Genomic DNA, 17266 nt, shown 5'->3' on the forward strand with positions numbered 1-17266 from the left:
ATCACTTGGTATGTTCTTGCGGTTAGGAAGCCTTTGATCCAACTAAGTACGCTTCCTCCAATCCTGAAGTATTCTAGGATGTTTAATAGTATTTTATGGTTTACCATGTCGAATGCGCTGGACATGTCGAATTGTAGGAGGAGTACTCTATTGGCAGTTGCAATTGCTTGTTTGAATTTGGTTAGGAGAGTGATTAGTATTGTTTCGGTGCTGTGGTTGGATCAGAATCCTGATTGTGATTCATGTAATATTGAGAATTTGTTTAAGTAGTTGGTAAGCTGCTTGGTTACTATACTTTCTATTAGTTTGACTGCCAGGGGAATGGATGCTACCAGGCGGTAGTTGGTTATGTCATTTGCTTTTTTCTTTGAATCTTTAGGTATTGGGGTGAGTAGTATGTTTCCTTTATCTTTAGGGAAGAGTCCGTGTTGTAACATATAGTTTAGGTGCAATGTGAGGTCTGTTATGAAGTGTTGAGGGGCGGATTTTATTAGGTTGTTGGGGCATATGTCCAGTTTGCAGTGGGATTTGGTGAACCTGTTGATCGCTTGGGTGACGATTTCATCGGTAAGTAGAGTGAAGTTTGTCCAGATTCGGTCTGCTGGATATTCATCGGGGATTGGGTCCAGATGTTCAATTAATTTTTCATGGTCGGTGGTGTTGAGTGGTAGTGTGATTAGTAGCTTTATAATTTTCTCGTTGAAGTATTTAGCAAGGTTTTCTGCTGATGGGGTGTCTGTGTTGGTTCTGGTGACCGGTGTGGTATTAAGTGGTTTGTTCACGAGTTGGAAAAGTTTATGCGTGTCTTTGTAGTCTGGCCCTATTTTGGTTTTGTAGTATGATCTTTTGGTTTGTCTTATTGCATATTTGTATTTTCTCTGTATTTGTTTCCATGCGTTGAGTGTGTGTTCATCTTTTACTTTTTTCCATGCTCGTTCGAGTTTCCTGGTTTGTGTTTTGAGTTTTTTTTAGTTCGTCGTTGAACCATGGTATTGAGTTTTGTCTTCTTCTTGTTCTTGTTCTTAAGGGTGCTATTTCGTGTAGTACACTTCTGCATCTTTCGATCCAATCAGGGAGGTAGTGTATGGAGTCCGTTTGTGCTGTCCATTCATTGTCATATATCTGTTGCCAGAATACTATTGGGTCTATTTGGCCTCTTGTGCTGTAGGTTGTAGGTTCTTGTGTGCGGTATGATCCCTTCTTCCACCAATTTAGAGAGAGGTTTAGTTTGTAGTGATCGGTCCAAGGTGTTGCTGACCATTTGATGTCTGTTACTAGTATGTTGTGGTCTGTAGACAATTTGTGTGAGAAGAGGTCCAATGTGTGTCCTTTAATGTGGGTAGCTTGCATGTGTGGCCATTTGAGATCCCATGAGTGGAAAAATTCCTTACATTCTTGTGCGTTGGTAGAGTTTGGGTCTTCTAGGTGAAGGTTTATCACCTAGTATTAGTATGTTGGAGTTGGTTACACAAGTGTTTGAGATGAAGTCCATGAAGTTAGACTGACTTTCGTTCCAATTACCGGGTGGTCTGTAGAACAGGACGCAGTTCAGGTGATCAAGCAGGGATTTGTTGTGGATTCTGATTGAGGCTATTTCAAGTTGGGTTGTTATAGACTTGGCAATAGTTTTGGCGGTGAAGTGGAAGCGGTAAATTAATGCTATGCCTCTGCCTCTCTTTTCCTTTCTGGTCCAGTGAGTGATTTTGTATCCTGGAGGGCATATATTAAGGATTATGGGGTCCTTTTGATCATGGATCCAGGTTTCATTGATGAAAATTAGATTGAGGTTTTCTGACATGATCCAATCTGTTATTGTTGATGTCTTGTTAACTGCGAATCTGGCGTTAATGTAGCCCACTTGAATATTTTGGTATGGGGTTTCTATATTTGGTGATGTGCGGATTTTTGTTAGTTGTCGTTCCTTAGTGTGTGTTTGTTGTGGTTTTTCATTCCATTTTGTTGTTGTCTACATGTAGGTATTTTTCCTTTGTTTTGGTGATTTGTCTGCTTGGTGAGGTGTGGATTGTTTGATCAGTCTTTGGTGATTCTGTAGGATGGGTATGATATTGTTATCTGCGAATGGGATGGATAGTGTTAGGTGAATCAGTGATAGGGAGTATATTGCTAGGAGTACTTGGACTGTATTCATTTGGTTGTCAGTTTGGAGGTAGGAAGATTACTCACAGATGATCGGGAGTGATGTCCTATGGTGTGGTGTCTTTCATATAAATGTAGTACCAGTTAGATGTACAGAGTATTGTCCCAGGGCACAGAGGCTCCGTAGTTCTGGGAACTGTGGTAGTGGTTGGAGGTAGGAAGCTGAGGACAGACAGCTGTGTTGCAGGGGAGGGTAGGTGGTCGAACAGGCGGAAGGCGCTTGGGGGTTGCGAAAGCCACAATCATTGCATTCTCACAAAAACATCCAGAATAGTGGTGGTGCCACTCACAGCTTGATGTGCCACATGGCGAAACATGATTTTATGTTGATGTGAGGGTCTCCTGTTATGAATTTTTATTTTTAAGTAAATACTGGACCCACTAGCAAATGAGGCATCTCGGTCTTTATGGCTTCCTGGGTTGTGCTTAGTATATCAGTCCCTCTAACTTTAGTCATCTTTATTGCAAATGAAGCATTGATGTTTTCATTATTGAAGCACCTTTCTACTTTAGTTAGGTGTTTTATAGTGTTGTCTCAGGGCAAGAGACTCCGTTTTCTTAGTGTAGTAGTAGTAGTGATTTGAGGTAGTGACCAGAGGAGGGTGGATTGTGTTCAGGCCCACGTGGCATTGTCAGCTGGGCCCGGGTCGTGCCTTGCCGCACTCTTTCTCCCCCAGTCATCCGCTGCACGGCTGCACAGCTCGGCTGCGTTCTCCAGACCTTGGGCTTAAAACCTGGGCTCCCGAATGCAGTCACAACTCAACCCGGTCAGGGGCCAACCGCTTCTCCACCCGACACAGTTCTTGGGGTTCGGAACTCCCGTGGGCAGCCGCGTCTCGCACTGGTTGCGGGTCAGACGCTAATTTCCCATTCCACCCTTGGCGGCGACCTCCCAGCAAGATACTGCCACGAGCGTCATGGTGTTTCTGGGCATGGTGGAATCTGCGGTCAGTGCTCAGCATCTGGCGCTCAGCGGCGGCTACCTGATTCAGCAGCGACTGAGGCCCTGGTTCTGGGCAGGGCGGTAGATGCCTTTGGTACTCAGCAATGGCCTGTCCTCGGCGGGATGTCCACGGGGGGTTCCGGTCTATTTTCGCACTCTTGCCTTTGAGGAAAGAACTTCTGCGAGGGGCTCCGGGAGGATCCGGTCCACCTTCGGCGGGAAGTTCGCGGGAGGCTCCGGTCCACCTTCACACTCTCCTCTGTCTTCGAGGCAAGATCTTAGTTTGTGGGGCCAATCGATCCTCACTTTAGGCCGATTTCCGACCTGGGTCACCGGAGTGGGTAGCTCTCAAGACCTTTAGGCAGCGGCCATCTTGAAAATCAGGCATAATTGATAACTGTTCTTGGAAGACAGCTGCTTTCCAACCATAGGGTCACAGGCTCAAGGCTGGCTTATGGCTGATAGCTATTAACACTGGAAAAAAAATCTGAAAATTAAAAACCCTGGAAAGAAAGATGATATTTCTGTTTGAAGGAGTAGCATAATGGTTAGAGCAGTAGATTGAGAACCAGTGGAGCCTGGTTCAAATCCGACTGCAGCTCCTTGAAATCTTGGGCTAGTGGTAGCCCTCTACTACCTCAGGTACAACCTCAAATTGTGAGTCCTCTAAGGACAGAAGAATTCCTACTGTACCTGATATAGAAGAAATTAAATTTAAAAACCATCTCCAGAGTAGGATTATCAAAATTTACATTTAAATACCCTAAAACTAATAAGAATTAAATGGACAAAAACACGTTGCATATCAACTGTAACAGATACTCAAATTCCTCCACATTTCCACCTGGAGAACAGAGAAGTAACAAAATCCCCATCCTCTTCATAAAATTACAGGTAAACAAAGTTACTTCCTTGTAGCAGATGTTCTTTGAGGAGAGCAGGATGAATATTCTTACCTTTGGGTGACATCATCTGATGGAGCACAGGCCGGAACACTCCCCAGCAACTATTCCAGAAGCTTTTGGAAGCAGTTATCTTTGCCTGTCACCATCGAAGTTTAGTATGATCTAACTTCAAGAGGAGGTGGGTGGGTGAGTAAGAATATTCATCCTGCAACCCTCAGAAGACACCTGCTATAGTTTAGTAACTTTGTTTTCTCCATGGACAAGCAAGATGACAATATTCTTACTCATGGGAATCCCTAGCTACTAGGCTGCCCTGAACAAACAAAGAAAAAATACAATCAATATGGTAGGCAATATTTTTCTTTTCCTTTTTTTTTTTTTTTTTAAATAAAGGCAGTGTGGAACAGAAGGAGATGAGCCAAGAGGGGTAAGTTGGATTCTAGACCCCATAGTGATCCTAAAGGACTATGGGATTCTTTTACCAAGCTGCAGGAAAAAGGGCTCTGCACAAGCGGCGGGGGCCATTTTTCCCCCAAGTGCCAGGGCCCTTATTACTGCAATGGGTAAAAAGACCCCAGGCACACAGGACCATGCAGTGAGAGAACTCTTACCTTGTGGCCATGCGGCAGGGAGCCCTTACTACCACCCATTGTGGCAATAAGAGCTCCTGCGCTAACCTGGCAGTAACTGGGCAGTGTACGGGTTTCAGTGGATTTCCCCTCCCCCAATGGCTAAGACCTGCCCTGGTATCCTAGTGCCCCCCAGGCCTCCCACTAATAGAGGCCCTGGTTGTCTAGCATCCACCCTAGAACCCTGACCCGACCCCTGGCAGAAGAGAGGGCTGGAAGTCTGGTGGACCTCCAGCCCCCCCCCCCCGGTGGTCTAATGACCCCAACCCACCATACCTTGAGATGATGGAGGAGGGAGTAGCACTCACTCTTCCGTCCAGCTCCACCTCCAAAATGGTGACACTCTGTCCAGGCCATCCTGGGATGCGCTGGGTGTGGCTTCCCTACCATGTGAGAAACTCCCTCCCTTCTCCATCATCTCAAGGGGAGGGGGTCATGGTTGCTAAACATATGGGGGAGGGGTTTAGACTATCAGATGGGGGACTGGAGGTCCACTGGACCTCCAGCCCTCTCTTCTGTTGGGGGTTCAGGTCTTCTGCCAGAAGGGGGGAGTGGGTCAGATTGGGTCATGGTTGGGCTGGGCCCTGGGGGGGGGGGGTGTTTGTTTCAATATTTAACTCACCCTTTCAAAAGCACCCAGGACAGGCTACAAAATAACCCTTAATAAAACAAAAATAAATGTCCTGGCTAGGAATAGCACCTCTGCAGTACAAAGAGACTTCCAAATTCTGAGAGAGATACTTAAACTCATAGTCAATACTATAGCAGTATCCAAAGTTCTACCTGTTTCTATGGATGCATTGCACAACCAGTTTTAACACATGGCTCCCAGCCTGGTGTAAGCAATAAGGGTTTAGATAAATAGGCGGCTAGGGGCAATAGATAGAACAAGAGGTTATGCCGACAGGTGATTAAACTAAAGGAAAGAGGTGGCAGGTGGGAGAAGAAAACTTCAGCATGCCACCCCCTGCAAAAGCACAATGATGGTGGTGAGGATCAAGAGAGACACTAGGAGTAATAAAGAGGAAGAAGAGACCAGAATAAAGGCTTTACACTATAAAATAAAAATAAAAAAAAATCTAAAAATTGGTGGAAGGGTTTCAGCATAAACACTCAGTTTAGACAATAAAATTCCTAATCTGGAAGTCCTAATGGTGGAAACGGGCTTGGACATTATGGCCATTATGGAGACATGCTCATGACTGGGATAGTGCCATACCCATATATAATACATAATCTGTTCAGGGAGAACAGAAATGGGAAAAAAGTGGAAGGAGTAATTCTCTGTCAAAAGCAACATCAAAGTGGCTGAAATGCAGGAGGCATGGAGAATACAGGAAGCCTGGTAGATCATGAGGGAAAGAGGAGATAGCACTTTCAATCACACTATTGTAGTCTACAGACCTACAGAAGAACTGGAGAGAGACCTATGATATTGGAGAGGTGAGCAAAAAGATGAGGTGATGATACTGGGTGACTTTAATCTACTGGATGAGAACATGAGCATCCAATCTGTAATCTGGAAAGAAAGATAATAGATGCCTTAGTAGGGCTCTCTGCTCAATGGTGATAGAACCCACCAGGAAAGGGTCAATTCTGATATAGTATTCATGAACAGAGAAAGTGTGTCTAGTGTCCAAGTGGGCACTAATGATCTACTAAGATAGAACCAAATACACCAGAGTCCTGGATTTCAAACATACTGACCTTGGTACCAGAAGGAGAAGTTAGCAGGGTGGGAAGAAATAAGGGAAGTGGAAAGACAAGAGGGCTGTCCTCCCTTATCTCTGTCCTTGGATGCTCTCTGCATGTGCAACCACCACCTTGCTATTGTTTAAGGAAAGGCAGTATATTAAACTAATAAATCATAAACTGAAAGAGGCTATAAATGTGGGCTGCTGATCTCTATGTAAGGAAAGTAAATTAAAGCAATAGAAAAAGAAAATCAATATGGTTCTGCAAAGAAGTGGCCACGTTCCCAATACCGAAGACCGCAAAAAGGAAACACACAAAAAAGAATACTGCATAATGCTGAAAGACTCATAGAAAGAAATCAGGATGGCAAAAGCATGGACAATTTTTTTAAGAGGCTAAAGATATAAAGCAAGGTGACAAGACATTTTTCAGGTATATTGGGGAAAGGAGGAAGGCCAGAGGTGGGATTATGAGATTCAAAGGCGCTGAGGGCTGATGTGTTGAAAGTGATGAAGGAAAAGCTGAAATGCTCAACAAATATTTCTGCTGTGTGTTCATACAAGAAAAACCTGGAGATGGTCCATAGATGATTGACAAGGACACATAAGGGGGATGGTGTAGACGATAGTGTTTATGAACAGCTTGCAAAACTAAAACTGGACAAAGTCATGGGACTTGAGGAGATACATCCCAGGATATTGAGGGAGCTGAGAGAGGTATTGGCGGGTCCTCTAAAGGATGTGTTTAATAGATCCTTGGAAACGGGAAAAGTTTCACAGGATTTGGAAGATCACAAAAGTGAAAACTGAGAAGAGGTAGGAAACTACAGGCCAGTAAGCAGTAGCGTATCAACGGCAGGGCAGCGAACAGGCTAGGAATGCCACTACTGGTAACTCTTACCTCAGTGGTGAGAAAGATGATAAAAATGCTATTGAAGGAAAGGATAATGAATTTTCTACAATCCACTGGAATGGAAGATCTGAGGCACCATGGCTTCACCAAAAGTAAATCATGCCAAACAAACCAGATTAATTTCATCAACTAGTTAACAAAAGAACTGGATCAAGGACATGTGCTGGATGTGGTTTACTTAGATTTCAACAAAGCCTTTGGTACTGTTCCTCACAGGAAGCTCATAAATAAACCAAGCAGCTTGAGGATAGGATATAAAAGGGTAAACTGGATCAGAAATTGGTTGACTGATAGGTGACAGGGTGGGAGTAAATGAAATTCCCTCGGAAGAAAGAAAGGTGAGTAGTGGAACGCCTCAGGGGTCTGTCCTGGGGCTGCTTCTGTTTAATATTTTTGTAAGCGATATTGCCAAAGGGTTAGATCTTGGAGTCACTGAATATATAGCTCCATGCTGGGGTCACCCTATCTCATGAAGGATATCATGCAACTAACAAAGATTCAGAGAAGGGCAACAAAAATGATAAAGATGATGGAACATCTTGCTTATGAGGAAAGACTAATCAGCTGAGGGCTTTTCTGCTTGGAAAAAGAGAAGACTAAGACAGGGTATGCAAGAAGTTTATAAAAACATGACTGGACTAAAACAGTGAACTTGAGAACAGATGTTTAACCTTTCAAACAAAATTAAAAGAAGAGGATACTCCATATGAAACCAACAACCAGCAATTTGCCAGGTGGATGTGGGTTGGGATGGGCACACGACACACAGAACTGTCTTCCACAAAAGTTTCCACACACAGCACTCAAAAGGCCTGCATCAAGAGTCTAAAAGATTGTATCAATGTATGTTCTGTGTGCGAGCCCACATTGCATGACGGAGCATTTGACATAAGAGATTTCTCATTGCATACGTGGCTGAGCACTTTTGCCAGTATTAGTAAGCTCTCTTTGAAGTCTACACTAGAAGATGTTGTTTTATGTCATTAATATAATCTTCTAGACTCCTGATGCAGGCCTTTTGAGCTGAAACACGAGTTGTGTCATGTCTTGAAGAGTTGAATAAAGAGTATTTGGACATCTTTGGTGTGAGCTATTCTTTGGTCTCCTCCACTGTTGAGTGCTGGGATGGGTACAGCTATAAAAGTTTTGGTTCAATTTTCCAGATTTTCAGCTGTTGTTGGTTCATTTTACAGATTTGTTTTAATGGAAGCTAAAACGTTTTGTGCAAATTGATTGTACACATGGTCATTCATAGGTATAGATGTGTATGATTAGTTTTAACACTCAAAGAAAAAGGTTTATGCATATGAGCCAAATATAGGCTAAAGAATGCACAGCCCTAGATTTGGCAAAGCCATTATTTATCCTTGAAAATCAGCAATATCAAATTGATTTACCTTTTATGATCTTCTGGGTACTTGCAACTTGGACGGGCAACTTTCAGAGGCAGGATGCTGGGCTTGATGGATGCTGACTCAGCATAGCTTTTTGTATATTCTAATGCTGGTCCTTGTGTTCCCAAAATACAAATTTATTCAAGGTGCCCCAGTTAAGCAAATGCTACCTATTAACTCCCCCTCCCCCTGACAAATCCTGTCTTTTGAAATAAGGAAGGCAGTTATCAAGGTGTAATAGAAGTCAGGCTTTTACCACACCTTGATGGGAGTCAAGAATCTGTGGTAGCCCTATACTATAGGTTACTGACTCCTGTGGTAAATAAATGATGCTGCTTGTCAGCTACCTTACAAACAGTATTATTCGACTGACCTGGGACTATCAGGCCACCAAGCTGCAGCCCGATGCTCCTGGGCCACATCTTAAAGGGACTATGGTAGTGATAGTCAGATGCCCCCCCCCCCCCCCACAAACACCTCCTTCCAAATTCCTCTCCAGAAGGCATCCCCTCTCCTGAAGAGCCCCCCCCCCCCCCCCCATCAATGGCTCCTGAATGGAAGACCCTTCAATTAAAGCTCCCCTGGAAGTGATGTGCCAAGCCAATCCCCCAAGTGGAAGGCCTCTCCCCCAAGTAGACCCCCCCCCCTCACCCACAGAATGGTTACCACCCACCAACAGGTTTCCCCGGGCTTATTTGGACCTTTTCTTAATATCCCATGGGTCCTGGGTAGGAGTGACCCTCAGTCGCTCCTGCCCTCACTGGGATTCAAAATGTGGCGGCAACTTGAGTCATTTAAATACCTTCAAGATATAAGCGCACAGAATGTGGGCCTCTTTCAGAGGAAGCACTGAAATGAGAGGTCATGAGTCGAGAGTGACAGGGAATAAACTCCAGAGTGCTCAAAGAAAGTATTTCTTTACAGAAAAGGTGGTGAATGCAAAGAACAGCCTCCCAGTGGTGGTGGTGGTGGAGATAAGCATAATGTCTATATTCAAGAAAGCATGGGACAAACACAGATGACAAAAGCATGGGACAAACACAGATGATCTCTGAGAGACAGGAGGAAACTTTATAGCTGAGCAGTCGGTGTGAATGGGCAAATTGGCTCAGTCATTTCATCTTTCTCTGCCATCAGGTTCTATGTTTCGCCATCAGGTTCTATGTTTCTGTCTATCCATAAAAAAATAAGTAAACACAGCATCTGTTTTTCTTTAAATTTATTTATGTAACACAGTGTAGAAAGCTATCAGTTTGTAAGCAATGACTGTACAATCATCTTGCAGAAACTTTTTTTCTTTTTTTTTCTATTTTGTTTAAAGAATCCTGATCAATTTTCCCCCTGCAGACCATGTGTTTTGACAGTGCTTAGCATTAACAGGACTCATTTCAAAGAGACAAGAATAGAACTTTCAATACCTACGGTGTGCACATAAAACAGGCACAAAGAAAAGGATGTGTTTTCCCATGAATCTCTACATCACTACACAAAGCAGAAGCAACAATCTGTACATGAATGCGACTGCAGAGAAAATGCAGGAAAATATGCTTTAAAAATCTAGTTTTACTTTAAAATGCATAGTAATGAGAAAAAAATATGCTCAAAGAGAAGCAGTTAAAACCCCACGTACATAGCGAGCTGATCCCAACCAAGGGTTTGAAGCATACGGTAGTTTGAACTTTAGTGTTTTTGTTTTGGATTTTTTTTTTTTTGTTGACACATCACAAGAATAATATACAACTGGCTAAAGAACTACATGATAAATAATCAAGGAGGAGAATCTCTTCATGCAGTGATTAAATACAGCTAATTTCTTTATAGTACACAAAAAACATTGATTAGTTATGTGAAAAAAACGGAAATGGGGAGAGAATACATTACTGAATTTCTTCAGGTTCAGGCATCCACTTGTGTTACAGCACAGCTGTCAAAAGGCGGTGAGGATGAGTAACTACTAAATCAGAGGGGTCCTCTCCATATTATCTTCCTTGTATTTACAGATATGACGCACTAGGGCCAACGGAGCAGTCTTCTACCATCCAGTTCAAGAAGCTGCAGCTTCATTCTAGTTTTGCATCTGTTCAAAGAACTTGTATGTTGGATTCTCATAACCATTCTGCTGCATCTTTGAGAGATGACGCTCCTCTGGAGTGACGGCAGCATCCACCTATGGAAGACCAATGATTGTCAGCTTCTGAGTACCCTGAACCACTGCTTGATGTGTCTCTTCATTAGAAGAGGACAATGACCAACACTGTCCTGCAATGCTGGTGTTAAACAGGTTGGGGCCCAGGGCAGAAATTTAGGAAGGGGGGGGGGGTGTCACAAAGCTCACCAACAGGCTATTTTTTCTTCAGATTTAAACAGGTTTGGGAGCCACTGTTGCATCCCCCTCTAATCCTGTCCCTACTGTCCTAGGGACAATAAAAGCTCTGATTATGAAGGAGCCAGGTAACCATGACTTAAACAATATGATCAGTACAGACCACAAGGGACCAACAAAATGTAGAAAACAACAGAGAAAATAGATTCATGGTACATAGTACCCAAATTGTGTAAAACAGTAAACCAAATCTCAGCCTCTCGTTTTGAAAACTTAAGTTAGTCCAACACTTTTTACTTTCGAAATAGTCTACTGTGATATTCTAAGCTGGGTAGAAATAGATTCAATGAGAAAACTTCTCTAGTTGGCACCTTCTGTTTCATAAAGTAGCTGCTCCATTTATTGAATGTTTAAATGTTAAAAAGCTGATTAAAATGAAAGATGCTGTGAATAATCATTTAATACTATTTAACGGACCATTTTATGATGCGGTAGAGTTACCACGGCAATGGTGCGCAGCAATCCGGCTCTACCGCCAGCGAGAGCCCAGAAGTAATTCCAGCCCTCACCACATGCCATTACCTGGGCCTTTGTGTGTGTGTGTGTGTGTGGTGGGAGCGCACCTAGCCGTAATCAGGCAGCGCTGTATGTTGGCCGGTTACTGCTGGGCTACCATGGGAGTCCTTACTGCCTCGTCCAGGAAATGGCCACGGAGCAACTGTTCAACTTACTGCACAGCCATTTCCTTCCTTAAAAAACCCACCTTTTACCAGGTGGCAGTAAAAAGGGGCCCCGGTGCATGGCAAACTGGCATGCCGATGCCACTGCAGGGCCTCTTTTTCTGTCGCTTCAAGGTAAAAGGGGCCCTAAGTGTTTTCTCTAAGATAAGGAAATGCAAAAGCATTAAATTCCAGAGGTCCTAGCTATCTGCCAGCTCCATCCCAAGGCTAGGCACTTTTTGCACATTTTAAGTGTTTAAATATATCCTCTGCCATTAATCCTTGGAATACCCACTTGCTATCTAAAAGCCTAAATTTTGGCTCTGCTTACATAAGCCTCCCGCCTCTTCTACCCTTGCTTGCACCTCTCCTACTCCTTCACCCCTGTCCTTCTCTACCTACCTATCACTTTTGTTATTCTGTTATATTTAACTTTTATTTTCTTATAAAATCCTGTAATCCTTATTACTATGTAAGCCGTATTGAACCTGCTTTGAGTGGGAACGCGTGGGGTACAAATGTAATAAATAAATAAGTCTTCTCAGATTGACTACTATTTCTGACAGCTTACTTCTTTAAACATAAATATCCTCATAAATATATATATATCAAAATACTCTGTTCTTTTCTTTAAGTCTAGTTTGTATATGTATTGAATTTGCACCTCTGTAATGTCTGTGTTCTGAAATATTGCTTACCCTTACTCCACTATAACAGAGGATAACGTTCTGAAAATTATATGTTTTATGCCATGATGAATGGCTATGCTCTGCAAACTTTACTTATTCTAATATGTTGTGATGGACAGACACATTCTGCCACTTTTACTTATCCATTACTATGCCATGATTCAGGGCATGTCCTCTAGACTTTACTTATCTCTCCTACAGCATCAGGTATGTGTTCTGCAAACCTTACTTACACTTTTACTACACCAGGATAGAGGTACTCTGTAAATTTTGTTATGATGAATGGATACCTCTATTACACTATGATAGATTTGTTCTCTAATTACTTGCCATGATGGATGAAAGCATTCTGCTAAGTTTACTTACTTCTGATATACCATGATAGATATGTTTCTCGGACTTTACTCACACTTTCACTATGTCATGATGGATATACCCTGTAAATTTTATTATGATGGATACGATGTATTCTCCACACTTCACTTACTTCTATTATAACTATTGTGTTCTGCAAACTTTACCTGTGTTGATGGATAGATATGTTCTACAAACTTTATTTGCCTCTACTACATCACCGTGTTCTGCAAAATTTACTTGTTATGATGAATGGATGGATGAATTCTGCAAATTTTACTTACTTCTACTATAACACCATGCTCGACAATCTTTACTTGCCATAATAGGTGGGGGTGTTCTGCCTACTCTATTTACCTCTACTACACCATTATGTTCTGAAAACTTTTCTTGCCATAATGAATGAATGTATTCACAAACTTTGCTATGATGCATGGATATGTTCTCTACACTTCATTTACCTCTACTACATGTTCTGCAATCTTTACTTGCTATGATAGATGACTGTATTTTGCAAACTTTACTTACCTCTACTACACCATGATGGATGGATGTATATTGCTTTTTCTTCAACATCACCAAGGTAATAACAATCACAGTTGCTATAACAACACCTCCCACCATTAGGCCAATGATTGCACCTTTGTTTGAACCCACTTCCTCAGCAAAGAATACCTACAAAACAAACACAAATCAAAACTGGAGAATGAAAGAACTGAATTTTCTGTTTTCACAAGGAAGGTGAATATAAACTCACTGGTATTTTTATTTGCATTGTTATTATACAGAATTCATTCAGTCTTCCCAATCTTTCCCCATACACTTTCTAATAAGTTTACTTTAGCACTGGAGAAATGAGATGGTGCTCTTCCTCATAAGTATATGAATTTCTGTAACTGAAGAATAACAGCTTTTTAATGCAAATGGCTGCTATGTAAAATATACTTTTCACTCAAAATGTGCCTGACTTAGAGGGGCATAATTGAACGAAAACGTCTATCTCCATGGGCGTTTATCTCCGAGAATGGGTCCGTGAAGGGGCGGACCAAACCGTATTTTCGAAAAAAAATAGACGTCCCTGTTTTATTCGACAATTTGTGAGCTGGGCGTTTTTGTTTTTCAGTGATAATGGAAAATGAAAGCGCCCAGCTCAAAAACGAATAAATCCAAAGCATTTGTTCGTGGGAGGGGCCAGGAGTCGTAGTGCACTGGTCCCCCTCACATGCCAGGACACCAACCGGGCACCCTAGGGGGCACTTTTACAAAAACAAAAAAAAAAAGGTAAAAGAGCTCCAAGGTGCATAGCACCCTTCCCTTGTGTGTTGAGCCCCCCAAATCCCCCTCAAAACCCACTGCCCACAAGTCTACACCATTACTATAGCCCTAAGGGGTGAAGGGGGGCACCTACATGTGGGTACAGTGGGTTTGGGGGGGGTTGGACGACTAATAAGCATTAAGCAGCACAATTGTAACAGGTAGGGGGGGGGATGGGCCTGGGTCCACCTGCTTGAAGTCCACTGCACCCCCTAACAACTGCTCCAGGGACCTGCATACTGCTGCCAGGGAGGTGGGTATGACATTTGAGGGTGAAAATAAAAAGTTGTGAAACATCATTTTTTTGTGGTGGGAGGGGGTTAGTGACCACTGGGGGAGTCAGGGGAGGTCATCCCCGATTCCCTCCGATGGTCATCTGGTCATTTAGAGCACTTTTTTGGGACCTGTTCGTGTGAAAAAAGGGTCCAACAAAAGTGTCCTAAATGTTCGCTAAAAACGCCTTTATTTTTTCGATTATCGCCCTAACGTGTACATCTCTCCTCGGCCGATAACCACGCCCCAGTTCCACCTTCGCCACACCTCTGACACGCCATCAACTTTGTCCGCATTCGCGACAGAGTGCAGTTGAAAACATCCAAAATCGGCTTTCGATTATACCGATTTATTCGTTTTTGTGAGATAAACGTCTATCTCCAGATTTGGGTCGAAATCTAGGCGTTTTTCTCTTTCAATTATAAGGTGGTTAATGTCAGCAGTACGTCCTGTGTTAAAAAAATAATTTCCTTAGAGACTAATAATATTAATAATTGCAGACCACTTTCTAACAACCTTTATTTAAGGAAACTGAGAAATTTATATCTCGATACAACAGATAGTACTGGCCTGGTCGTCAGAAATATAGTCAGAACTTTCGCTTTCAGGCATGCCAATCTTTCTTTACTGCGGACAGGAAGTCCTCCTCTCAATCACCTAGAGTGCCCAATGACTTTAGAGCTTCACAATGATGCGAGGCTGTTCCACTTTTCTCTTCCTCTGGTGGGAGGATGTCTTCAGGAGTTTCGGGAGGAGTGGGCCAAAATCACATCAGACCAGTGGGTTCTGAATATTCTTACAAAAGGTTGCAAGTTGGAGTTCTCGTACCTGGTCGATTCTCTATTCTTGCAGTCTCTTTGTCTAAAGGGAAACAAGGTGGTCAAGGTTCAGGCCACCATAGATTCCTTGCTGGCGCTCTGGCCAAACAGGGTCAACATAGACACTCTGCTACTTCATTGTCCCAAAGAAGGAAGGCGTCTTTTATCCAATTTTAGATCTCAAAGGTCTAAACCATTGCCTCTGAGTGTCCAACTTTTGCATGGAGACACTAAGAGCAGTCATAGCCTTGGTTCAAGTGGAGAATTTCTCATCAACCTCGATCTCAAGGAGGTGTACTTGCATACGGCCACCACATCAGAGGTTTCTACGTTTTGCAGTGCTCGGCTGTCACTCCATTTCAGGACTTTGCCCTTTTGTCTCATCATGGCTCCAAGAACATTTACCAAGCTTATGGTGGAGGTGGCGGCAGCCTTCCTCTAGTGCCAGGGAATCAGAGTTCACCCATGTCTCTATGACTGACTTATTTGTGCGTCGTCCTATTTGGACACCATGGTGGGCATGTTGGTGACAGACAATGTAGTCCGTCTTCTGCAGTCAATGAATGGGGTGAACAATTTCGAGAAGAGCAGACTAACTCCATTGCAGACGCTGAAGTATCTGGGCATCCTATTCAACACAGCATGAGAGAGGATCTTCCTCATGGAGCACAGGAGGTTGAAGCTGGTTCAACAGATTCATTTTCTCCTCAGTCAAGGCAGGCCCAGGGTCTGGAACTACGTCCAGATTCTGAGGTCAATGATGGCAGTAATGGAAGTGGTGCCATACGCAAGGGCTAATATGCGGCCATTACAGCAATCTCTTCTCAGTAGCTGGTTTCTGGTGTCACAAGTACAACCTTCATCCTTCTTGAACACTGATTGACAGCTTATGCAGTAGTGGTTGTTGCTCAGGAATTTGACTGTTGGAACTCCCTTTCCGATAACACAATGGGAGGTGGTGACAATGGTTCCAATAACACAATGGGAGGTGGTGACAATGGAGCCAGAAAAGTTGGGGAGCTCATTACAAGTTCCAGCACGGGGCACCTGGATAGAACAGTGGTCGAAAAATCATTTGGAGCTCAGGGCAGTGTGGAATGCATTGCGCGACTTCATTCCCTTTTTGGTGGGGCGCCTGGTCCGAGTATTCACCAACAATACGACAGTGGTGGCTTATATCAACAAGCAAGTTGTTCAATGATGGTGGAGGTGGCCTCCTTCAAGAGTTGGGAGGAGGAAAATCTTCTCTGCTTCTTGGCAGCTTACATGGCAGGGTTCTTGAATGTGGAGGTGGACTTTCTCAGCAGGCATTCCTTGGATCCAAGGGAATGGGAGCTATCCAGCCAGGAGTTTCAGTTGATAGTGGACCGATGGGGTTCTCTGCTTCTGGACTTGATGGCGATGAAAAGGAATGCCAATGTGCCCAAGTTCTTCAGCCATTGGAAAGAACTGGGCTCAATGGGGATTGATGCCCTACTGCAGACCTGGCTGGAGACTCATGTTACTGTATGCTTTCCCTCCCTGACCCATGGTAGGTCATGTGTTGAAAAGGACTGCATTGCACTGAGGTTGAATAATTCTCCTAGCCCCGGACTTGCTAGGGAGGCCGTAGTATGCACACCTGATTTGACTGCTGGACAGGAGTCATCTCCATCTTCTGCAGGTACACAGCCTACTCAAGCAAGGTCTGGTGCTCATGGAGGATTCCTGCCCCTTTGGTCTTACGTAGTGGCCGTTGAAAGGGCTCAGTTGAGAAAAAAAAAGGTTATTCTGATTCCATCATTGCTACCTTGCTTTGGGCTCAGAAATGTATGTGAGGGTGCGGAGTATATTCGAGTGCTGGTGTTCTGAGCGCTGACTTTCTCCCTTCTCACGCGTACCTTAGTGTTTCTTCAGGCAGGTCTTTAGATATGATTGGCGTTGGGTTCTCTAAAACTTCAGGGTGCAGGTTTGGCCTGTTTCAAGGGCTGACTACTGAAGATGTCTCTTGTGGCTCACCCAGATATTGTTAGATTCTTGCGGGAAGCTGTCTGCTTGTGGCCTCCCTTTTCCACACCATGTAAAGAGGAACCTTAATTTGATCCTTCGGGCTCTTCAGAGTCACTCTGGAAGGCCCCCTTGAAAGATTTTACACTAAAGAC

The 17266-nt window shown here is 43.4% G+C and overlaps 1 protein-coding gene across 2 annotated transcripts in view; it reads right to left on the bottom strand.

The window, feature by feature from the left end:
* Positions 1-9944: 9944 nt before the first annotated feature.
* APP (amyloid beta precursor protein) overlaps positions 9945-17266 on the bottom strand; it is a 317332-nt gene continuing 310010 nt past the window's right edge. For both annotated transcript variants that reach the window (XM_030204274.1, XM_030204273.1), the window contains 2 exons: positions 13249-13395; positions 9945-10802 (listed from right to left, as the gene is read on the bottom strand). In XM_030204274.1, the coding sequence (XP_030060134.1) occupies positions 10701-10802; positions 13249-13395 (249 nt within the window). In that variant the 3' untranslated portion in view covers positions 9945-10700. The remainder of the gene's footprint in view (positions 10803-13248; positions 13396-17266) is intronic.

This window comes from Microcaecilia unicolor, chromosome 5 (genome assembly GCF_901765095.1).
Source record: "Microcaecilia unicolor chromosome 5, aMicUni1.1, whole genome shotgun sequence".
NCBI classification, from domain to species: domain Eukaryota; kingdom Metazoa; phylum Chordata; class Amphibia; order Gymnophiona; family Siphonopidae; genus Microcaecilia; species Microcaecilia unicolor.